This window comes from Ostreococcus lucimarinus, chromosome 6 (assembly GCF_000092065.1).
Source record: "Ostreococcus lucimarinus CCE9901 chromosome 6, complete sequence".
In the NCBI taxonomy this organism is placed as follows: domain Eukaryota; kingdom Viridiplantae; phylum Chlorophyta; class Mamiellophyceae; order Mamiellales; family Bathycoccaceae; genus Ostreococcus; species Ostreococcus sp. 'lucimarinus'.
In genome coordinates, this window is record NC_009360.1 from 278,169 (window position 1) to 299,344 (window position 21,176).

General features: G+C 61.4%; 15 protein-coding genes across 15 annotated transcripts; 8 read left to right on the forward strand and 7 right to left on the reverse strand.

Moving 5' to 3' along the window:
• Positions 1 to 866: 866 nt before the first annotated feature.
• OSTLU_92876 (predicted protein) lies at positions 867 to 1,997 on the forward strand (the record flags this gene model as incomplete). Its single annotated transcript, XM_001418163.1, has 1 exon — positions 867 to 1,997. One exon carries the CDS (start codon positions 867 to 869, stop codon positions 1,995 to 1,997), a length of 1,131 nt encoding a protein of 376 aa, XP_001418200.1.
• Positions 1,998 to 2,075: 78 nt separating this feature from the next.
• On the reverse strand, positions 2,076 to 3,223 carry OSTLU_12608 (predicted protein; the record flags this gene model as incomplete). Its single annotated transcript, XM_001418393.1, has 2 exons — positions 2,076 to 2,969; positions 3,080 to 3,223. The coding sequence occupies 2 exons, from the start codon at positions 3,221 to 3,223 to the stop codon at positions 2,076 to 2,078; spliced, it is 1,038 nt and encodes a 345-aa protein (XP_001418430.1).
• Positions 3,224 to 3,595: 372 nt separating this feature from the next.
• Positions 3,596 to 4,875, forward strand: OSTLU_32105 (predicted protein; the record flags this gene model as incomplete). Its single annotated transcript, XM_001418164.1, has 1 exon — positions 3,596 to 4,875. Exon 1 carries the CDS (start codon positions 3,763 to 3,765, stop codon positions 4,873 to 4,875), a length of 1,113 nt encoding a protein of 370 aa, XP_001418201.1. The 5' UTR covers positions 3,596 to 3,762.
• Positions 4,876 to 4,941: 66 nt separating this feature from the next.
• On the reverse strand, positions 4,942 to 6,102 carry OSTLU_41266 (predicted protein; the record flags this gene model as incomplete). Its single annotated transcript, XM_001418394.1, has 1 exon — positions 4,942 to 6,102. A coding segment is annotated over one exon (1,161 nt), but the record flags the coding sequence as incomplete, so codon positions are not given.
• Positions 6,103 to 6,416: 314 nt separating this feature from the next.
• OSTLU_32107 (predicted protein) lies at positions 6,417 to 9,182 on the forward strand (the record flags this gene model as incomplete). The annotated part of the gene is made up of 1 exon (XM_001418165.1): positions 6,417 to 9,182. The coding sequence occupies one exon, from the start codon at positions 6,417 to 6,419 to the stop codon at positions 9,180 to 9,182; it is 2,766 nt and encodes a 921-aa protein (XP_001418202.1).
• Positions 9,183 to 9,233: 51 nt separating this feature from the next.
• Positions 9,234 to 9,590, reverse strand: OSTLU_32108 (predicted protein; the record flags this gene model as incomplete). Its single annotated transcript, XM_001418395.1, has 1 exon — positions 9,234 to 9,590. The coding sequence occupies one exon, from the start codon at positions 9,588 to 9,590 to the stop codon at positions 9,234 to 9,236; it is 357 nt and encodes a 118-aa protein (XP_001418432.1).
• A 741-nt stretch (positions 9,591 to 10,331) lies between these two features.
• Positions 10,332 to 11,486, forward strand: OSTLU_46023 (predicted protein). The gene has a single exon (XM_001418166.1). It carries the CDS (start codon positions 10,375 to 10,377, stop codon positions 11,482 to 11,484), a length of 1,110 nt encoding a protein of 369 aa, XP_001418203.1. The 5' UTR covers positions 10,332 to 10,374; the 3' UTR covers positions 11,485 to 11,486.
• A 32-nt stretch (positions 11,487 to 11,518) lies between these two features.
• OSTLU_41053 (predicted protein) lies at positions 11,519 to 12,214 on the reverse strand (the record flags this gene model as incomplete). Its single annotated transcript, XM_001418396.1, has 1 exon — positions 11,519 to 12,214. The coding sequence occupies one exon, from the start codon at positions 12,212 to 12,214 to the stop codon at positions 11,519 to 11,521; it is 696 nt and encodes a 231-aa protein (XP_001418433.1).
• Positions 12,215 to 12,353: 139 nt separating this feature from the next.
• Positions 12,354 to 13,044, reverse strand: OSTLU_32111 (predicted protein; the record flags this gene model as incomplete). Its single annotated transcript, XM_001418397.1, has 2 exons — positions 12,354 to 12,760; positions 12,885 to 13,044. 2 exons carry the CDS (start codon positions 13,042 to 13,044, stop codon positions 12,354 to 12,356), a joined length of 567 nt encoding a protein of 188 aa, XP_001418434.1.
• Positions 13,045 to 13,342: 298 nt separating this feature from the next.
• Positions 13,343 to 13,729, forward strand: OSTLU_10574 (predicted protein; the record flags this gene model as incomplete). The annotated part of the gene is made up of 1 exon (XM_001418167.1): positions 13,343 to 13,729. A coding segment is annotated over one exon (387 nt), but the record flags the coding sequence as incomplete, so codon positions are not given.
• Positions 13,730 to 13,970: 241 nt separating this feature from the next.
• On the reverse strand, positions 13,971 to 15,425 carry OSTLU_32113 (predicted protein; the record flags this gene model as incomplete). The annotated part of the gene is made up of 1 exon (XM_001418398.1): positions 13,971 to 15,425. The coding sequence occupies one exon, from the start codon at positions 15,423 to 15,425 to the stop codon at positions 13,971 to 13,973; it is 1,455 nt and encodes a 484-aa protein (XP_001418435.1).
• A 133-nt stretch (positions 15,426 to 15,558) lies between these two features.
• On the forward strand, positions 15,559 to 15,828 carry PRPS17 (Plastid ribosomal protein S17 small ribosomal subunit; the record flags this gene model as incomplete). Its single annotated transcript, XM_001418168.1, has 1 exon — positions 15,559 to 15,828. A coding segment is annotated over one exon (270 nt), but the record flags the coding sequence as incomplete, so codon positions are not given.
• Positions 15,829 to 16,016: 188 nt separating this feature from the next.
• On the reverse strand, positions 16,017 to 17,576 carry OSTLU_32115 (predicted protein; the record flags this gene model as incomplete). Its single annotated transcript, XM_001418399.1, has 1 exon — positions 16,017 to 17,576. The coding sequence occupies one exon, from the start codon at positions 17,574 to 17,576 to the stop codon at positions 16,017 to 16,019; it is 1,560 nt and encodes a 519-aa protein (XP_001418436.1).
• Positions 17,577 to 17,910: 334 nt separating this feature from the next.
• On the forward strand, positions 17,911 to 18,747 carry OSTLU_5022 (predicted protein; the record flags this gene model as incomplete). The annotated part of the gene is made up of 1 exon (XM_001418169.1): positions 17,911 to 18,747. A coding segment is annotated over one exon (837 nt), but the record flags the coding sequence as incomplete, so codon positions are not given.
• A 363-nt stretch (positions 18,748 to 19,110) lies between these two features.
• OSTLU_32117 (predicted protein) lies at positions 19,111 to 21,138 on the forward strand (the record flags this gene model as incomplete). Its single annotated transcript, XM_001418170.1, has 1 exon — positions 19,111 to 21,138. Exon 1 carries the CDS (start codon positions 19,147 to 19,149, stop codon positions 21,136 to 21,138), a length of 1,992 nt encoding a protein of 663 aa, XP_001418207.1. The 5' UTR covers positions 19,111 to 19,146.
• Between the last annotated feature and the right edge of the window lie 38 nt (positions 21,139 to 21,176).

Genomic DNA, 21,176 nt, shown 5'->3' on the forward strand with positions numbered 1-21,176 from the left:
CCCGCCCCCGTCGCCGCCGCGCGCCGTCGCGTCGTCGTCGTCGTCGTCGTCGCGCGTCTTCCGCGCGTCGCGTCGCCCCGTCGTCGCGCCGTCGTCCCGCGCCGCGCGTCGCGCCGCGCGTCGACCGCGTCGCGACGCGCGCCGTCGCCCGACCGCGGGCGTCGCGAGACCTCGCGCGGGCGTCGCCATGTCGACGCGCGTCGCTTTGACGCCGCGCCGACGCGTCGCCCCGCGCGACGGACCGGGGTGTTTTACATCCCGTATTCATGTATGTGAATACGTGATCCAGTGACGTATATAAACCACGACGAGACCCATCGCGGGGACGATCGCGGGGACGCTCTACTATTATTATACGACCACGACGCTCTTATTGAAGTCACGGATCCGGTATATAATGAACCCCGAACGCCGTCGAGGGGACCCATCGATCGCGTCGACGGCGCGCGACGGCGGACGACGACGCGCCGCGCTCGAGCGCCTTGATCCTTCGCGACGCGACGCGAACGCGCGACGATCGATCGATCGATCGAGCGCGACGCCTCGACGCGACGCGACGCGACGCGACGCGAATCGCGCACCGGGACATTCGCGCATTCGGCGGTTACGACGATTGCCGACACGCGGCGAATCGAATCGCGCGCGCCGAGCGCGACGCGACGCGACGGGACGATCGCGGGGAATCGCGCGACGGCGAAACGATCGCCGACGTCGAACGGGCGCGCGCGCGATCGATCGAGATGGAACGCGCGGTCGCGCGCGCGACGGGACGAGGCGCGACGACGACGACGCGCGACGACGGGACGCGACGACGGGACGCGACGCGAACGACGCGAGCGACGCGAGCGATGCGAAGGGCGCGAGCGATGAGAGACGGTGGGGATCGTGGTGACGATGGCGGTGAGGCGACGCGCGCGATCGGGATCGAGTGTCGGACGAGCGCGGGGGACAGGCTGCGGGAGACGCTCGCGAGGGAGGGCGGGCGAGGGTTCGAGCGAGACGCGAGACGCGCGCTCAGGGAGCTCGTCGCGATGGGGTACACCGCGGGGGAGGGCGCGGAGAGCGCGGAGTGCGATCGGGATTGCGTGATCGGACGCGCGGCGATGACGAGGATGGAGGTGGAGGATATCATGTACCTGAGCGCGGCGCGGGAAGTCGTGCGAGCGGGCGGCGGCGGCGGCGAGGCGAGCGACGCGCGGGAGAGCGCGGCGGATGACGGGCGAGGGCGCTTGCGGTTGATGCATCGATGTCAACGGCTTCAGGAGCTCTTACCGAAAGGTTCGGATGAGTTCATGATCAATTTGGTGCTGCGCGTGATCGATAACGTGTCCAAGCATTCGCATAAAGTCGGGTTGACGCACGCGGTGAAGACGTCGACGTTGGCGGACGTCTACTCAAAGTGCGCGTCTTTCGGTTACTTTTTACAGGCGAGCGAGCGAAGGTTAGAGCTCGAGCACTTCGTATCGACGAACGTCGACTTCGTGCACTTGGAAAAGCTGGCGTATCCCAAAAAGTTGGCGCGGTACGGCGTGTTGCGCAGCGGCTTGAAGGCGCTCGAGGGTTCGACGCCGAGCGCCGTCGCGTCGCGCGTCGCCGGGTACGAGGTGCCGGTTCCCTTGCGAGTTCCGGGGGGAATTCAGATTCAAAACGATATGGTTTCGCTGAAAGAGTACATCGACGAGATGGGTCCGTCCGCGCGCGCGCACGCGGCGCGCATCGCCTCTGTAGAGGCGACGGAGGTGTTGCAACTGCACGTCGCCTCGCTCTTCGCCGGCGATCGAGGACGAGTGCTGACGAGTCTGGGGCAGTTTCGGCGCAAACCGCATCGAAACGGAGGAAACGATACCGCAGACGAGCAACGCGTGTCGGTGCACGTGAATCAGCTCAAACACATCGTTCTCGAGGCGTGCGCGTTCGGCGCGACTCTAGCGAAGATTGAAGCTTCCATCGACTGCGAGTCGATCGAGTCGTCGAAGCCGCTTTTAACTCGCTTGTAATCAATGTTTTTGAATACCTTAGAAGGAAAACGAGGTTGATACAACTTCCTACCGTGCTAATTCGTTATCGCTAGGTCGTTATCGACGACCGATTCCGCTCTTCGCCGGCCGCGGCTTGACTTCTGTTTCGTTCACGGCGTGCAAGTAAATGTTATTCGGCGTGTTTGACAGCGGGTTGTCACCGCCCTTGCTCCAATCGTACGACACCGCGTACGCGTAAATCGTCCCATCGCGATTGAAGTTCCCGCACGAGATGGGTGCCGAACACTTGGTCATGTTCTTTAGGCGTTGCTTACTATCCTTGTCCCAAAAGTTGAAGTTGCCGTCGGCGCCCGCGGTGACGAACGTTCCAAACGTCGGGTGGAACGAGATGGAGTTGACGGCGTAAATGTCTTGCGTGCCTTCTCTGTGACATTTGAAAGTAAAGTTCTTGCTTTGCAAATTGTCTTCCACGTGCTGAACCGCGACGCGTCCTTCGATGGAGCCGACCAAGTAGCCCGAGCGATCGGGAAACGTGGCGACGCATCGCGTCTGATACTTGAGCGGCGATAACAACTGCTTGTACGGCACTTGCGGGTTGCTCAAGTTGAAAATCTGAATCTGTCTCTCGGCACATCCCACGACGAGCAAAGGGTGCGTGACATCTAACGCGTAACACCGTTCGGGGAGCTGAACCTGGAGCGCGGGATTCGGCTGACGCGTGTCCCAATACTTCAACGTTCGATCCCAAGATCCGGTGACTAACAACCCCACCTGTTCGATCCACGCCATGTGTCTGATCGCCCCATCGTGCTGCGCGATCTGCGTCGCCTGCCCGCTCGCCAAGTCCCATTTCTTCGCGATGTTATCGCACCCGCCCGTGAACACGCTCGCGCCGTCGCTCGACCACGAGCTACACAGCACCGGCGCCTCGTGCTTCGTCGACGCCTTCGGCATCGCCTGCCCATTGTTCGCCACCTCATAGCAATACACCTACATCGCGTCTCGACGCACCGCGTCGTCTCGTCAGTCCCCGTCGTTCGCTCGTTCGCTCGTTCGCTCGTTCGCGTTCGCGTTCGCGTTCGCCTCGCGCGTTCACGCACGTCTCCGTCCCACGCCGTCGCCACCAAAAAATTCCCCGTCGGCGACCACGACAGCGAGCTTATCCCATCGTTCGGCGGATTCGCCACCAGAAAGTCCCCGTTCGGGTTCGCCGGCGCCTGCGTCGCCGCCTGTCCCCACGACATCGCCTCGCCTCAACGATCCCTTCCGTCGTCCTTCGTCCGTCGTCCGTCGTCCTTCGTCCGTCGTCGGTCGGTCCGTTCGCTCGCGCGTCGTCGCGTCGATCGGTCCGCGTCTTCGCGCGTCGCGCTCGCGTCGCCGCGCCGTTTTTTCGCGCGCCGTTTTTTCGCGCGCGACGAATCGCGCGCGACGAATCGCGACGCGCGTCGGCGCCAACTTTTTATCGATGCACGAGCGCGTACTCGATCGTCTTCGAACGCCATCCCCGAGTGCGATGCGCGACGCGCGCGCGTCGTACGAAACCCCGTCCCGGGCGCGACACGTGACCGCGCGGACGCCGGGCGACGCCGATCGCTCGCGCGCGCGCGCGTCGCACACCGGGACGCGACGCGGCCGACGCGCGAAGACTGCGCGCGATCCGAGCGCGATGCGCGCGTTCAACGCGCCCGCGGCGACGGCGACGCGCGGTGCGGTGACGACGGCGACGCGACGACGACGCGCGACGACGATGGAGGGACCGAGCGCGACGATCGCGGCGACGACGATGCGCGCGAGGCGATGGGAACGCGCGCGAGGGTGCGGGAACGGGCGCGCGGGACGCGCGGTCGTCGCGCGGGCGACGGCGAGGCGCGCGGCGGTGGATCTGCGGAAGGTGATCGAGGATTTGTGCGAGGGGGCGGATTTATCCGAGGAGGACGCGCACGCGGCGATGGAGGCGCTGCTGGACGCGGATCCGACGCAGATCGCGGCGTTTTTGGTGCTGCTCCGGGCGAAGGGGGAGACGGCGAGCGAGATGGCGGGGTTGGCGCGAGCGATGCAGTCGAGAGCGGTGACGGTGGACGCGGGGGACGACGTGCTGGACATCGTCGGCACGGGGGGGGACGACGCGGGCACGGTGAATATTTCCACTGGATCGTGCGTGTTGGCCGCCGCGGCGGGAGCGAAGGTGGCGAAACACGGTTCGCGATCGGTGTCTTCGCTGTGCGGGTCGGGCGACGTGCTGGAGGCGCTCGGCGTGGACATCGAGCTGGGACCGGAGAGCATGAAGCGCTGCGTCGAGGAAGTCGGCGTCGGATTTATGTTCGCGCCGAGATATCATCCGGCGATGGCGAAGGTCTCGCCCGTGCGCAAGGCGCTCAAGGTGCGAACGGCGTTTAACATGTTGGGCCCGATGTTGAACCCGGCGCACAGCAAGTACGCGCTCGTCGGCGTGTACAGCACGGGGGTGCAGCAACTCATGGCGGACTCGTTGATGAAGCTTGGGATGAAGAAGGCGTTGATCGTGCACTCCATGGGATTGGACGAACTCACGCCGGCGGGACCCGCGGACGTCGTCGAGGTGACGCCGAGCGGCACGCGCGCGTACACGTTCGAGCCGAAGGATGTCGACATTAAGCCGTGCACGCTCGAGGATTTGCGCGGCGGCGACCCGACGACAAACGCGAGAATTTTGCGAGCCGCGTTGGAGGGTGAGAAGGGCCCGGTCGCCGAGACCCTGATTTTGAATGCCGGCGTCGCTATGGCGGCCGCGCAGCAAGCGAAGGACGTCGTGGAAGGCATCGCCATGGCGAGAGAGGCGCACGAGAGCGGCAAGGCGGGCAAAACGCTCGACTCCTGGATCAAGCTCACCCAAGAATTGAGAAAGACCGAGGCGTAGATTTTTAATGCAGTTATTTTCGTTTCGCTATTCAATCAATGAGTGTTTCGTTACTAAATGATCCGTCTACTTCTCGGCTTCCTGCTTCTTTGAAACCGCTCCCATCTGCGAAGGATCCATCGACGGGTACTTGGTCGCGTGCCCCACCGCGGCCGGCGCAGGCATGGGGATCGCCACATGCGCCGGCATATCTGGCGGTAAAGCCTGCCCATTCGCTGGAGCTTCCACACCTGGAGCCATCATCATCACGGTTGGTGGCGGTGCCGGCGCAGACCCTTGGTTGCCGCTCGCTTTTTTCGCCGCCGACTTGCCCCACTGGAGTCGGCATCGCTCTCCGTTGATTTCGAGATTTATCGCCGCATCTTCCGCCGCCTTCTCCGCACCTTCGCGCGTGGCGAAAGTGATGAACGCACATTTCTTCGTCCCAATCACGCGAATGCCCTTGATTTCGCCGTACTGATAGAAGCGCGAGTTGATGTCGTCCTCGGTGACCTTTTCCGGGTCGACGCCGCCTACAAACAACGTGGTGATGCTCGCATCTTCGGGTGGCGTCAACTTTTGGCTCGGTCGCTCTTTCGCGCGTTTGAGCATTTGTTCCGCCACCGGATCGTTCGTCCCGAAGTATCTATCCTTAATATTTTGCTTTCTCAACTCTGGCGCCGCGCTCAGTTCCGGCATGTGCGTATCCCCGTTGCAAGGTCGATACGGACAATCGTTCCTCGTGCACGCGTTTCTCAACCAAAACGTGCATATCGGCGTTTTATTCTTGTTATAATACGGCTTCTTCCTCGCCAACCGCATCAACAGTTCGTTATTTTTCTCCTTCCCATCCTTCTCGTACGCGTCCTCGCCCTCGTCCAGCTTTTTCGCGATCTCATTCACCGCGAAATCCCGGTTCACCGAGCTCGACGGCAGCGCGCTCCCTCCCGCGCGTCCCAGCGCGGCGTCCCGCGCGGCGACGGGTATCCCGTAATCTAAATCCAGCAGGCACACCTGGCACACGTTCTTCGCCTGCGCGATCTCTTTGCACACCACCGTCTTCTTGTACCTCGCCTCGTTCCCGGGTCGCCAGCGAAACACGGTGAAGGGGCGACCGCTGATCGCGCACTCGCCGCCGAGCGGCATCTTTTGCACGCGCACGTACGGGTTGGGGCCGAGGCAGTCCTCGCACACCACCGGGAATTCCCTGGCCTCGGATTCGTCCGACATGACGCCTCGAACGCGTCGCGGTGTGACGGCGGCGGTTCGACGCGGGCGTCCCGCGCGCGCGATGCGCGGCCGCAGCGACGCACACACGGACGCGCGCGCGCGGCTCGCGCGGCGGGACGCGCGCGAGCGCGCGAGGCGTCGTCAAGGGGGGCGATCTCGGCGCGCGGCGCGCGCGGCGACGAGAAAACGCTTCGGGACGGCGCGCGATGGCGCGTTCGAACGATGCGGATGCGTCGGCGATGGCGTCGTTGGCGTCGGCGAGGCGGTACGCCTATCTCAGTTCGATCGTGCACGCGGAAGAAGACGATGAGGATGACGTCAGGACGCGCGCGATGGGGACGCTGAGCGCGATGGTGGCGAGCGTGGGGTTGGATGCGAGCGTGGCGCGCGCGTTGGAGAGCGTCGTGAGCGGGACGCCGAGCGCGAGCGCGCGGGCGCCGGGGACGTCGGCGAGTCTGCTGCCAGAGGTTTCGATGAAAGACTTTGAGGGGTATCTACGACGAACGCGGGAGCGCTACGCGGAGTTCGTGGAGCAGCGAGCGTACGCGGCGGCGGCGCGAGCGACGCCGGAGGAGCGGAGCGAGGCGCGGTTGCGGCGGTACGAATTAGAAGAGGGCGTGAGTGAATTAAGCAGCGTGCCGGACTTGTTCTTCGACGAGACGTTTGATTTGAGTCGACCGGAGACGTTTGCACGGGCGTGTGCGGGATTAGAGGATCAGAGCTTGCGGAATCTAGCGCGCGCTTCCATGGATGCGCAGGAACATTTAAGCGCACACTTGGATACGATCGAGCAGCATTTGATTCGAGAGATCATCGCGAAGAGCGATGAGTTCTTTGATGCGCTCAAGGAACTGCGCGATCTTCACGACTCGATGACGGAGACCCAAATCACGGTTGGTTCGATGCGTCAAACCGTCAGGAACATTGGCGAACACTTGGTCAAGCCGGGGCAGCTCATGATAGACTTGAACGACAAGCGGGACAAAATGCAAGGATTGACTGAAAAATTTGCATCCATCGCCGCGCTTCAACAAATGCGTTTGGATATGGACGTTTTCGTTGAGAGTACGGATTATCCAGGCGCGCTGCAAATCGCAGAGGATATTAGGAAAACTTTGGCGGATGACAGAGTGCTCGCCGAGTTGTCGTGTTTCAGAAAGCTTCCAGAGCACATCGAACGGACGGTCAGTAAAGTGCGAAACGTCATGATTAGTGATTTCGTAGCGGGTGCAAGCCTACCGAGGGACGCCAAGGCTGTCGTCTCCCCGAAAACACTCGAACATCTGTCAAAGGTTGCCGCGGCGAACGGATTGAAACCGCCGGCTGCGAATTTCAACGAAGCGCCCCAGTTTGGCGATAAGAGAGGAAACGTGCTCGACACTACGATTCCACCTTTTATCGCACTGTTATTTTCCGGAAGTTCCTTTGTTTGCGATGCACTCGAGGCGTGGTCGTCTGCTATGTCGGAAGACGTGCGCCAAATCGAGCACGTCGCCGTAGACGTGATGCTCAGTCGAGTCACGGGGGAGCGAGTCAAGAGCTCGACGACGTGCATGGAAGAAGGCGTGTTTGACTCCGCGTACGCGAATGCTATTCGAAAGTTACCCGGTGAGGTCTTTGTGGAGATGCTCGTGGCGTTGACAGAGACGTTCAACGCGTACTTTGAACGGGCCAACCAAATCAAACTCGTAATTCGTGGCGTCATCGGTAACGATGAAGAGGCTTTAACGCAGCTTCGTTCGATCGATGAAAATTTAATATTGGCCGCGCACGAAGCCGCGACAAACTTTGATTACGTGTGCTCGCAGACCGCTTTGGCGACGTCTAATGAGGCTTTGAATAAAGTCATAGACATCGCACAAGGACGATTTGCGAAAATTCTTGGCATTCGAGCTCCCATGAACATCAACTTGAGCGCTCGAGAGTTCATGCGAATCATGGATGCGACGAACGGATTCTTAGACTTGGCCGAATCGCTTGGCAAGCATCGCTGTCTCAGCCTTCGTTCAACGGTTGCAAATCAAAGCAAAGCGTTCATCCGCGAGCAACACGCCACGGCTTCAACAAAGCTCGTATCTTTGCTAGAATGTGAGACGTGGGCGCTCGCAAAGTTACCAAAACACTTTCAAGCACTCGTAGACGCATTAGCAGATGGTACGAGTAAGCTTCCAGATGTCATGAGCGAAGATGTAGGCGATGCATCGTTCGTCGTCGTGGCGGATGAAAAATTTCACCCAGTGAATAGCGCCGTGCTACTTCTGCAAATGTTGACCGACTACGTGCGCCTTGCGCGCCAGATTCCGTCTCTCTCCACGGAAGTGACGCATCGAACGATAGATCTCGTGAAGCAGTACAATACGGCCGTGTGTCAACTCATTCTGGGTGCGGGCGCGATGCAAGTGTCCAAGCTGAAATCCATCACTGCGAAACATTTATGTTTGGCGCAGCAGAGCGTTTCGCTCTTCGCATCTCTTCTTCCAACCTTGCAAGAAGCCATGTGCGCTCTAATCGAAGGCCCAAAACACGTCCTTCTTCGTCAAGAGTTCGAGCGGATGCTGCGAGATTTGAAGCTGCACAAGAGTGAAATTCACGACAAGCTCGTGAGCATCATGCGCGATCGAGTGGAGTTCCATTTGCACCGCTTGGCCTCAATCGTCGAGTCTCTGCGCGACGAAGGCAACGTAAAGCAAGTCGATGGAGCAAGCGATTTCGCGATTTCGTTAACGAAAGAGATGGGAACTTTGCGACGCGTCATATGTGAATTATTATCTGAAGACGACAGACGAGACGTTCTTGGCCGCGTACGCGACGAAGCCGTCGCGTCGATCGTTTCGCGAGTTCAGTCTTTGGAATCGGGAGACAATTTGCGAATTATCGCGCAGCTGAGTGTTGACTTAGACGTTTGCGCCGATTCCATGAAGGAGATGCCGGTATCAGGCGCCGATGCGTCTGAAGACGCGCTTGCGTCGCTCGCGAGCGCATTTCGATTAAAAGTACCCCCGCCCGTCGTGAATGAACCGGCAGACGACGTCTCCGCGCGAGAAAAAGAACAAGTAGGGCAAAACAAAGCAGCGGACGATAAACCTAGCACCGATTAGATCGTCCTCACGTGTATAACAATTGTAAAGCTAAGCATCCTCACGCGCGCTTCAGTCGCCCAGCGCGTCCAATTTCGCTTGAATATCCGCCCTTCGTCGCCTCGCCTGCCTCCCCCATCCCGACGCCATCGATAATTCATACCTCAGCGTCTCTCGATCCCTCTCCCGCTCTCTCTGAGCCTTCCCATCCCGCACCATTCCGAGCGCGCTCGCCAACCCGCTCGCGACGCCCGCCACCGCCCCCGCGCCGAGCGCGAACACCAGCCCCCCGCCCGCCGCCGCCGCCACCAGCCCGCTCACCGCTCGAAACACCGACAATTCTTCCATCTGTTCCGCCTCGCGCGCCATCTCCTCCGCCGTCGCGCGCGTCTTTCGCGTCTTGTCCCCGTCGAACGCGCTCAATTGCATCGACCGCGCGGGCGCGCCGCGCGTCGTTCGCGCGCGCTCGCGCGCCGCGCGCGCCGCGCGTCGGAGCATCGTCGCCGCGCCGTCGCCGCGCCGCGCCGTCGTCGCGTCGCGCGCGCCGGTCTGACGCCGCGCCGTCGCATCGATTCGACGCGTCAATTCGCGTCGCGCCCCGATGGGCCGCGCGCGGCGCCAGGCCGCGCAGCGCGCGTTCGATCGCGAGCGCGACGATCGCGCCGCGCGCCGCGCCGACGACGACGCGCGATCGACGCCCGAGGCGCGCGCGCGGGAGGGTAAGGGTCGACGCGTCGGCGCAACGAACTCGAGCGCAATCGTCGTCGCGCTGGGCGTCGTCGCGGCGCTCGCGTGGAGGAAAGCGCGCGCGCGCGCGGCGAAAACCGACGGCGACGACGCGAGCGATCGATCGGCGCGCGGCGCGGCGGCGACGAAGGACGGGGCGAGGAAACGGTTGTCGTTCTCGGGGTCCTCGGTCGCGAGCGCGGCGGACGCGGCGGCGACGACGGACGCGACGATCGAGAGAGACGAGGGCGAGCGAGGGGAAAACGCGCGCGTGGAAACGGTTGAGAATGAAAAGGCGCGACCGGCGGCGCGAGCGGTCGAGGAGAAGACGGTGGATTCGGGGGAGGTGCCCAGGCCCGCGACGCCGCCGCGCGCAACGGAGCGATCGACGAGGTCGACGCCCGGGTCGCCGGCGTCTCGACCGGCTTTGAAACTGGAGGTCGAGACCGGTGCGAGTCGAGGAGCGACGTACGTGGCGTCGCTCGGGATGGATGAGTTCACCATAGGGCGCGGTAGGATGAATGGATTCGTCGTGGAGAGCTCGGAGGTTTCGACCGTGCACGCCAAGGTGAGATGGAACGGCGTGGCGTGGACGATGCGGGATCTAGGTTCGCTGAATGGCACGCGCGTGAACGGAATGACGATATCAGAGTCAGTGCGCACGCCCGGAGGGTGGCGAAAAATCACGCACGGTGATGTCATCAAGCTGGGCGAGCGAGACTCGAGTCCGCGAGTATCCGTACACTTTTTCAGAGACGTCTCGATCGAGGCGAACGCGGCGCTGGCGTTACAAGCAGTCGTTCGCGCCGAAGGATCGAAGCCTATGAAGTCAGAGGATCGAATTCTTGTGGAATGCCCTCTGCGCGGGAACCCATCCGTGGGGTTATTTTGCGTTTTCGACGGGCACGGCGGGCAAGAAGCCGCGGAGCGCGCGAGGCAGCTCTTTCCGGAGGTGCTCGCGCGACGCTTGGGAGGTAAGGTTCCCGGCGGCGAGGGCGCAAGAGAACTTTTGGAGGCAGCTTTCATAGAAAGCGACGAAACAATGGCGGTAGAGTACGAAGGGTGCACGGCAAGCGTCGTATTAGTGTGGAAGAATGAGAAAACCGGTGGGTTGATGGTGCAAGCCGCAAACGTGGGTGATTCGAGTGTTGCCCTCGGTCGAGTGCCCGTACCGAAAGGACAGCACCACGGTGCAAGATATCTCACGCCCGAACACAAAGTGCGCCATGAAGAGGAGAAGAATCGTCTCAATGAAGCCGGCGCTGATTTACCACCTGAGGCTACTCGACTTTACGGCTTGGCGTTATCTCGCGCTCTCGGCGATAAATTCCTAAAGGATCAAAAGGTCGGCCTCATCGCGCACCCGTTCGTGAGTGAAGTGCTGCACATCGAAGGTAATTCGAACGACAGCGTGCTGACGATAGCGAGCGACGGGATATGGGATGTTCTCACTCCGAAAGATGTTTACGACACCATGCACGAGGCTGACGGTTGCTTACACACGTCGTGTCAAAGTTTAATCCTCAATGCGCGCCGCCGAAGAAGCGTCGACGATATAAGTATCGTCACTGTACGCTTGAGTCTCGAATCTACTTAGGCGTGAGTCTAGGAACTTGTATTGAAATGTTCTTTTACAACGAATTGTACTTTTGCACCCCCTCTCTGAGCACGTCAATCGCCTTCGTCCAGTCATCGCTTCCGAACACACTGCTACCCGCGACGATCACGTTTGCCCCCGCTTCCGCCGCGGCATCAATCGTGCTCGCCGATAATCCACCGTCGACTTGAATCTTCAACTTTGGAAACCGCTCTCGCAACCGCTTCACCTTTTCGCAGCACTCCGGATTGAATTTCTGTCCCCCAAAGCCCGGTTCAACAGTCATCACGAGTACCATATCGCACAAACCCTTCTCAACGCTCGAATGTACCACATCTACCGCCGTTCCTGGCTTGATGGCGATCCCAACCTCCATTCCAGCCTTTCGAACTTCCTCGCACGCGCGTTCGACGCCGGCGTCCCCGTCGCACGCCTCGGCGTGAAACGTAAACATGTTCGTCTTCGCCTTGGCCATGGGCTCGATGTAGTCCAGCGGATTCGTCACCATCAGATGCACGTCGAAGTACGCGTCCGGGACGTGCGGGCGCAGCGACGTGAGCACGGGCGCGCCGAACGTCAAGTTCGGGACAAAGTGACCATCCATGACGTCCAGGTGCAACCAGTCGGCGCCGCACGCGATAACCTTGCGCGATTCGTCCGCCATGCGGGCGAAATCGCAGCTCAGTAAACTCGGGGAGATGACGGGCGCGTTGGCGTACGGCGTTGACATGACGACGGCGTGAGGTTGTGACGCGCTCACGCGGAGAAGTTGGTTTAAAAGTGTCGACGCCGCGAGCGACGCCAAAAAGAATATCAATGATCGCCAGCTAGGCTAAGGAATGACGACGCTACGCGCGAATCGCACCGACTCACGCGATGTCTAATCGAGATCTATCTAAAAAGTTCGGATCGCGACGGAACCGGTTTTGGAATTTATCAAACCAACGCGTGAGGATGTTCACGGGAACGACCATTCGGTCGTTCGAGCTGCCTTCGCATTGAAAGCTCTGCATGAACCGAAACAAATCCTCCGCCACGCGTTTCGCGAATGTTTCTTTGTGTTGAACCAGCGCCGCTTCCTTTTCTAACGCCGACGCCAGCGGTTCGACGCTCACGCCGACCGCGGCGGTTGGATGCGCCCGCCCGGTGGCTTCGTCCACCGGCCAACGCAGCGTGAACACGTCGCTCGGTTTAGCGTTGGCCACGCATCCGCAGTACTCCCAAGGCGCGTCTCCGGCTTTTATGTACATGCACAGCGCGCTATTATCATCGAGCACTGCGTTCATCGAGCGCGAAACGCGCGCGTCGTCAGTCCGTCGTCCTCCCCGCGTCGCGCGTTCGCCTCGTCGCCCCGCCCGCGCCCGCGCCTCCGGTCGCCTCGCTCGCGAATCGCCACTCACGCCGCTGCGAAGGCATGAAAAAGCACACTTCCCGACACTCGTCGTGCGCGAATCCCGCGTTCGTGAGATCCAGCGTCCAGGACGCGCCGTTTTCGACGCAGACGAAACTCTCCGAAGCCACCACGCACGACTTCTTCGCGAACACCGCGCCGAAGAGCATCGTCCTCGGCGCGCGTCGACCGTCCGCGCGCGTCGAGCGATCGACGCGCGCCGCTCACGCGCGCGCTCGAGCGATGCTCTTCGGCGATCGACGCGCGCGCGTCGAGGAGTGACGACGCGGGCGCCGCGAGTCGTCCCGCACATCGCGACGCGTCGTCGTCATGCACCGCGCCGCCGCCGCCCTGCGCGTCGTCGCGCCTCGAGTCGCGACTCGAGTCGCGCGCGACGCCCGCGCGCCGTCTCGCGCGGCGCACCGCGTCGCGCCCGCGTCGTCGAGCGCGGCGAACGCGTCGACGCGATCGTGGGAGTTTCGTCTGCTGTACGACGGCGCGTGCCCGCTGTGCGTGCGCGAGGTGGAGATGCTGCGCGCGAAAGACGGCGGGAAAGGGAACCTGGATCTGGTGGACATCGCGAGCGATGATTACGACGCGAAGGAGAACGCGGGGATCGAGTACGCGGAGGCGATGAAGACGATTCACGGGCTGGACGCGGCGAATAACGTGTACACGGGGGTGGAGGTGTTCGAAAAGGCGTACAAAGCGGTCGGATTGGGGTACGTGTACGCGTTCACCAAGGTGCCGTTTTTGCTGAACGCGGCGAACAAGGTGTACGACGTGTGGGCAAAGTATCGATTGAACGTGACGTCGAGGGGGTCGCTCGCGGAACACCTGGCGGCGCGCAAGGCGCGCATGGATGGGAAAAATTGTGACGCGTGCGAGATTAACTTCGAGACGGACGGGAGCCAGTGTGACGATGGGACGTTGTACCTCTGCGAGACGGACGAGGAAGAGGCGAAGACTGCGTCGAAGTGAGCGGCCGGCGAGACGTCTCGTACGCTCCGACTGCTTGTCGCGCAACTACGCTGTACGAAAACGCTGTACCATGGAGAATGATATTTGTTGTTGAATATGAATATTGATTGCTTCACTATTGCGCCTGACCTGCTGCCTTGGCGGCTTCTTTCGCTCGCTTCTTTTCCGCGATTTGTTGCTCCTTGAGCAACTTCTTTTGCTGCGACTTGGACATTTGTCCACCATCTTCGCCCGTTTGCGCCTTGTCTTGCTCCTTCTTCACCGAGCCCGTATCCTCGGGCGCACCGATCGCGATTCCAGGCTTGGTGTTCGCGATTGTCGCTTCGTCCAAGGCGCCGGCGACATCGCCCATGTCGCCGAAAAGGGACGCAAAGACGCGAGGCTTCGTCGACATGAACTCGTCAATCATCGCATCCGTCACCTTTGCTCTCGCGTCTTGGTGCCCTTGGCAAATCGGCACCAACGTTTCGATAAGCTTTGCCTTAATTTCTCCACTCAACATCCTGCCGCTACTGTACTCTTCGCCGATCTCAGCCAGCGCTTGGTCGTCGTCGAGGAAGAAGTTTAGCCACTTCCAGCTAATATCCGTGTCTAAATTGCCACCAAGACGCCTGTGATCCTCCACCGTGAGCTGACCACCGCTGAAAGCGTACTTGTTCACCTTGGTTTTAATTTCCTTCGGCGTGTCCGTGACGTAAATGGCGCTCGTGGCATCCGAAGCGCTCATCTTTCCGCTCTCGCCCTTCAACGCCGGGAAGAATCGAGACTCAATCAACGCCGGCTTGTAGCCACCGATGCGCGGCGCGACGTCGCGCGTCATTCGGAAATACGGATCTTGATCGATCGCACACGGAATCAAGCACCGCAAGCTCGTCTTGCTCTCGCCGAACATGTGTGGAAAGCAATCCGGAAAGCTCGGCGCCGCTTGCGTCGGCGGAAATCCAACCTGCCCAATATTCGACTCACCCGTGAATCCGAAGATCCCTTTCACTTGATTCAGCGTCACGCATTTCGCGATCTTCATCATATTCTTATAAAACGGCGTCGACATGTACTGCACGTCTGAAAAGATGAACGTTCGCTTTGGATCGAATCCGCACGCGATGATATCCTTCGCGTTCTCCCTCGCCAACCTCCCGCACTCCTCCAGACTCAAATCCTTCCACAAAAACTTTTCATCGTCCGTCAACTGAATCACCAACGGCACCTTGAACGCGTCTTGCAACCACTTCGTGAATTGAAACGGAATCAAGTGTCCCAAGTGCAACGACTCGCTCGACGGTCCGCGTCCCGTGTACAGATAAAACTTTTCACCCCTCTCGTACGCGTCCAGGATCAAATCCAGCTCGCGATGCGCGAAGAACATCCCTCGTCGCAGGAACGGATGCGCCTTTCGTCCCGTGACGCGCTCGACGCGCTCGATCATCTCCCGGTCGATCGTCGAGCATCCAAAGTCGCGCACGAGTTTGTCGTAATCGATGCCGCCGCCGTCTTTTCCCTCGACGTCCCACGGCGTGACGACCTGCTCCGTCGCCGTCGTCTCGCGCGCGTCGTCCTCGACGTCCGTCATCGCGTCACCGCTCGCGCGCCGTCGACCGCGTCGCGCTCTGTCGACCGCGCGCCGTCGTTCCATCGCGTCGTTCGCGCCGTCGGCGTCGCGCGATCGTCCCGGCACTCCGCGCCTCGGCGCCGTCGAGGCCGCGATGAAGGAGCTCGTCGGGCGCGTGGCGTCGAATAAGATGATGAAGACGGTCACCGTCGTCGTCGAGCGGTTGTTCAGGCACCCGCGGTTCAAGCGCTACGTCAGGGCGAGGAAAAAGTACGCGGCGCACGACGAGGAGAATCGATGCAACCCGGGGGATTTGGTGCGGCTGCGACACTCGAGACCGCTGAGCAAGACGAAGCGGTGGGTCGTGGACGAGATCGTGCGAAGAGAGCGGCAGTTCGATCGGGAGGCGGTGAACGCGGCGGTGAAGGAGCGGGTGGTGGCGGAGAAGCGAGCGAGGGCGAACGCGGAGAGAGGGTTCGCGGGCGCGGCGGCGGAGAGCGAGATTTAGCGTAAGTCGAGGTAGAGGCGCGCGCGCGATGTAATGAATGAAAGATCGATGTAGAGTGAATGATGACGCGATGCTTGCGTTACGCGCCGCTAATGGGTTTGGTGCTACGTCAAGTACACGACGACGTCTTTGCGTCGCGCCATGCCGACGGGGAGGTGGGCGACGACGCGCGTGCCGTTTTCGAGAAACTCTTCGCTCTCGACGAATCCGGTTCGACGAATTTCGCCGATTAAAGCGCCGCGTTCGTACGGTATGAGCATTTCGCATCGGCTCAACGTGCGCTTTTTGATGATTTCGACGATTTTGTCCTGGAGGGCGTCCAATCCTTCCCCCGTGAGCGTGCTGACGACGACGGCGCCGGCGTCTTCGGCGGCGATTTCGATTTCGAGACGTTCCTCTTCGTCGAGGACGTTGTCGATTTTATTCCACACCAGAAGCTGAGGGATTTCACCAGCGTCGAGTTCATCGAGAACGCTGTCCACCGTGCTCATGTGAGCCTCGGAGAGATCAGAGCTGATGTCGACGACGTGGAGAATCAACGACGACTCGAGAACTTCCTCGAGCGTCGCTCGAAACGCGGCGACGAGTTGCGTCGGGAGTTTTTGAATGAAACCGACCGTATCCGTCATGAGCACCGTCATCCCATTCGCAAGTTCGAGGCGACGAGTCGTCGGATCGAGCGTCGCGAAGAGCTTGTCCTCCGCCAATACCTCCGCATTCGTCAATTTGTTGAGCAACGAACTTTTTCCGGCGTTTGTGTATCCAGCCAGCGAGACGATGGGCACACGCTCGGCCTTCCGTTTCTGTCTATACTGCTCGCGGTGCGTCCGCATGCTCTCGATCTTCGCGTTGAGTAACGACTTGCGCTCGCGCAACAAGCGCTTGTCGATCTCAATCTGTTTCTCCCCCATACCCTTCACCGCCCCGCTTCCGCTCTGTCGCTCGAGATGACTCCACATCTTTGTCAGGCGCGGCATCTCGTACTCGAGCTGCGCCATCTCCACCTGCAGCTGACCTTCCGCGGTTTGCGCGCGCTGTGAAAATATATCCAGAATCAACGCCGTCCGATCGCAGATTCGCACTTTTGAACCGAGCTTACGCTCTAAATTTCGCGCTTGCTTCGGCGACAACTCGTCGTCGAAAATCACAATGTCCACCGCCGCGGCGTCTACGCGGAACCCGTTTCGCCTATCTCGACTTCTCTCCTCGTCCTCGTCTTCGTCCTCGTCATCCTCCCAAAATATCTCATCGTCTTCGTCGTCCTCGCGCTCGTCGTCGTCCTCTTCATCCGCCTCCATCGCCCGCGGCAATCCGCACATTTCGCGCAACTCGCCGATTTTCCCCGATCCCAAGTACGTCGCCGGCGCCGGCCCTCTCGCCAACCGCTGCGTCATCCGCCCCACCACCTCGCACCCCGCGGTGTTCACCAACCTCTCCAACTCATCCAGCGAGTCCTCCAGATCAAACTCTCCCGCGCTTTCGTACGATCGATTCTTCCCCGCGACGCCGACGACGACGACGCGCTCGGGTCGCGCGTCCCACCCCCACAAATCTTCCCTCTCCCGTCCCGCGCCCACCGTCGCGTCCGTCGCGCTCGACGCGTCGATCGCCAGCGTCGTCCCTCGCGCGCCGTGTCGTCGCTCGATGATCTCCTCCCAGGACATTCCCGCGAGCGCGTCGTCGTCGTCGTCGTCGTCGTCGCCGAAAAAGCGCGCGTCGTCGCCATTCGCGCGCGCCGTCGCGTCGCGTCGCCGTCCGCGCGCGTCCCGTCGCGCCGGACGTCGACGGCGCGCTTCGGACGTCGTCGCCCGCGTCGCGCCGCGCGCGACGGCGCCGCGCATCCCGCGTCGCGCCGCGTCGCCGCGTCGGCGAGTGACGGGCGGCCGACGCGCCGCACGTCGACGCGCGATGGACGCGCGCGACGGGACGCGCGCGGACGACGACCGAAGCGCGCCGTCGACGTCCGACGCGCCTTCTTCGCGCGCGCGGTGGTCGGGCCTCGCGCTCGCGCAGGTCTGCGCCTTCGTCAACGCCGTCTCGGCCGCGTCGTCGACCGCGCTCGAGCGCGCGGGGGCGACGATGCCGGCGTGGCAGACGACGTTCGCGTACGCGCTCGTCGGGACGTGGTACGGGGGGCGGTTTTACGCGCGCGCGCGCGATGGGAAGGCGCGCGGGCGCGACGCGCGGCGACTGGGCGCGTACGCGGCGTGCGCGTTCGCGGACGTGCAGGCGAATTACTTCGTCACGCTGGCGTTTCGGTACACGTCGATGACGAGCGTGTCGCTGTTGGACAGCGCGACGATACCGTTCGCGATGGCGCTGTCGACGGCGTTTTTGGGGGCGAGGTACGCGAGGACGCACGCGGGCGGCGCGGCGATCGCGTTCGCGGGGCTGGCGGCGTTGGTGCTCGGCGACGCGTCGGCGGAGGCGACGGGGGGAGGGACGAACAGGGCGCTCGGGGACTTTTTAGCCATCTGCGCGGCGGCGATGTACGCGACGTCGAACGTGCTGGTGGAGGCGTTTCTGCGGGACGCGGACAAGGTGGAGATTTTGGCGCACGTCGGCGTGATGGGTTTCGCGATTAGCGGCGCGCAGTGCGCGTTATTAGAGGGGATGAAGATCACCCAGCTCAAAGCTCTGGGAGCGATGGGCGTTGGCTTCTTCGCCACCTACGCGCTGTCGCTGTTCGTCCTGTACACCTTCGCCATGGACGTCCTCGAGCGGTGCGGCGCGTCGGCGTTCAACGTGAGCATGCTCGCGAGCGACGTGTGGAGCGTCATCCTTCGACTCATTTTCTTCGAAGGCTTCGCGTCTTTCTCCGCCGTCATCGCCTTTGGATTCGCGTTTTTGCTCGTCGCCGGTGGGATATGCGTGTTCGCCTACGCGGGCGACCCTTCGATCGACCCGTCGTCGTCGTCGTCGTCGCTCGAAATCGCCCCCGACGACGACGACGTCTCGTTCGTCGCGCGCGTTCGTCGATTCTTCATCCCCGACGCCCGGGCGAGGCCGTACGCACCGATGCCCACGGACGACGCCCGCGCGTCAAACGTCGACGTCGAGCTGACTCCGATGCGCGAATAGCGACGATTGTGATTGTACCGTAGACTGTTTCGACTCGACTCGGCGCGACGCCTCGAGCCAACCGACGTCGCGAGTCATCCATCTGATCGAACGATCGTCCCGCACACCGCCGCGTTCGGCGCGCGTTCGCGCCCATCTCGCGCGTCCGCGAAGATGCCCTCGCGACGCGCGTCCGCGCTCGCGCGCGCGTCGCCGATCGCCGCGCTCGCGACGCTCGCGACGCTCGCGCGCGCCGACCAAACAATCCAGCGCGCGCACAAACTCGACGACGAGTTCGCGTCGAGCGCGATGCTGAGGTGCGAATCGTGCGCCGCGGTGACGCACGCGTCGATGGTGCACATCGACCGACTCAAGGCGCGCAAGATGGCGATGATGGGGTCGAGCGAGGTGGGCGACGGGGAAGTGGATTGGGCGGAGGCGTGCGAGACGCGCTTCGCGGCTGGGAGCGCGCGGTACGGATACAAGACGGTCGCGAACGAGACGCACATCGTCGGACCGGGAATCGATGTGTTCGCGAGCGTGGATGGAAAAGTGAGGGATCGCGAAGGGGTGACGACGCAGCTGTACGCGAGGTGTAAGGCGTTGATGTACGAGTTGAACGATTTCAGCATCGCGGAGACGTACGCCGAGGCGGAGGCGGCGGTGGAAAAGTCGGGCGCGAAGGGCGCGGAGAAGCCGACGGCTGTGTTCATGAAGTTGTTAGACAAGAATTGCGTGGAAAACGTGAAAATGTGCGAGAGTGTCGATTGGTTCAAGGATGCGTTGTCAAAGTCGTTAGAGGAGTCGACGGAAGCGGCGACCGCGGCGGCGTCTGAACTGTCTAACGCGACGGTGGATGAGAATAACCTCGTAAACATCACCTTGGCCAATGAAAAGTGCAACAACGAGGATGACGAGCGCGCTATTTCTATTTCTTCCGCAGCGTGTGATGTACTCGTGAGAGAGCTTTTAAAGAAGGGTGACGAGAATACGAGAGCCTTTCACAATTTCACCGGCGAGGCGACAAAGTATGAAAAGCTCCTCGAGCGCGGCGGGGAAAAAAAGCTCGACGACGACGATGTGGACAAAGATGGTGATGTCCATGAGCTGTACGCGGATGCCATGTTGAATGCATCACAGATTAAAGCAAACATAACTCTGGCACGCGCAGCGGGCTACTTTTCGAGCGCGTTGGACATCGATTCCGAAAACTACGCCGCACGACACAATCTCGCCTACGCGTACAAGAGCGCCAAGAACTGGACCGCGGCGAAGGATCACTTGTACATCATTGTCGCGAGTGAGCGTGCGAATGATATGGCGAGTGAAACGCGCGCCGAAAGTTTGAAGCTTTTATGTGAAGTCGAGTTCCACGATAAAAACGTGACTGGCGCCCTCAGCGCGTGTCGAAAAGGTGTCGAGTTGGACCAGTACAATTTCCACACCCTTCGGCTTTTGGCACAAATTCACGTCGTTCGTTTCTTCGACGAGGTCGAGGCGATTCGTGCGACTGATGAAGACGATGTTCAAGAAGAGAGACAGCACAATATCGCGCACGAGCTCGTCCAAGCGCTCGATTTGTTCACGCGAGCCTTGGTCCTCAATCCGGTGAAGAATGAAATCGCGCAACTCGGCATGACTATTTATTTCTTGCAAGCGGCGCAAGACGCCGCTCTCAAGAAGCTCACCCGCGAGCAGCTTCAGGTACTCAAGAACGCTCGTCACTTTTGCTCGCGCAGCGGTACAGACGCGGACAGCGCGTGCGCAGACATGCTCGAACTCGCGGGTCAACACATGTTCGAAAAAGGCTTCATCGCCATCGGCAACGACGCCCTACAAATGGCGCTCGTCCTCGACAAGGCGCGCACGCAGCTTTGGTCCAGCCTCGGCTACGGTTTTATGACCATCGGCAAATTCAAACTCGCCAAAGTCGCCTTCGACAAAGCCAAAGAATCCGACGAAACCTTCACCCTTTCCTCCACCGTCGAAGACCTCTTCCGGCGCGGCGTCGACTTTGAGACCAAGCTCGACGAAGACCGCGCCACGGCGTCCGCGTCCTGGACCGAGAACCGCCGTCCGAACAAAGACGAGCGCGCCGAGCTCGCCAAGGAAGTCACCGCCAAGCTCGGCGCCGTTCGCGGCGTCGCCAAGCACGACGAATTGTAATCCAACATCCCCCCTCGCCCGCCCACGAGTCGCGTCAC

Bases quoted from the DNA above. Each gene is read 5' to 3' on its own strand.
- OSTLU_46023 (XM_001418166.1), top strand. From the start codon at position 10,375: ATGGATGAGTTCACCATAGGGCGCGGTAGGATGAATGGATTCGTCGTG.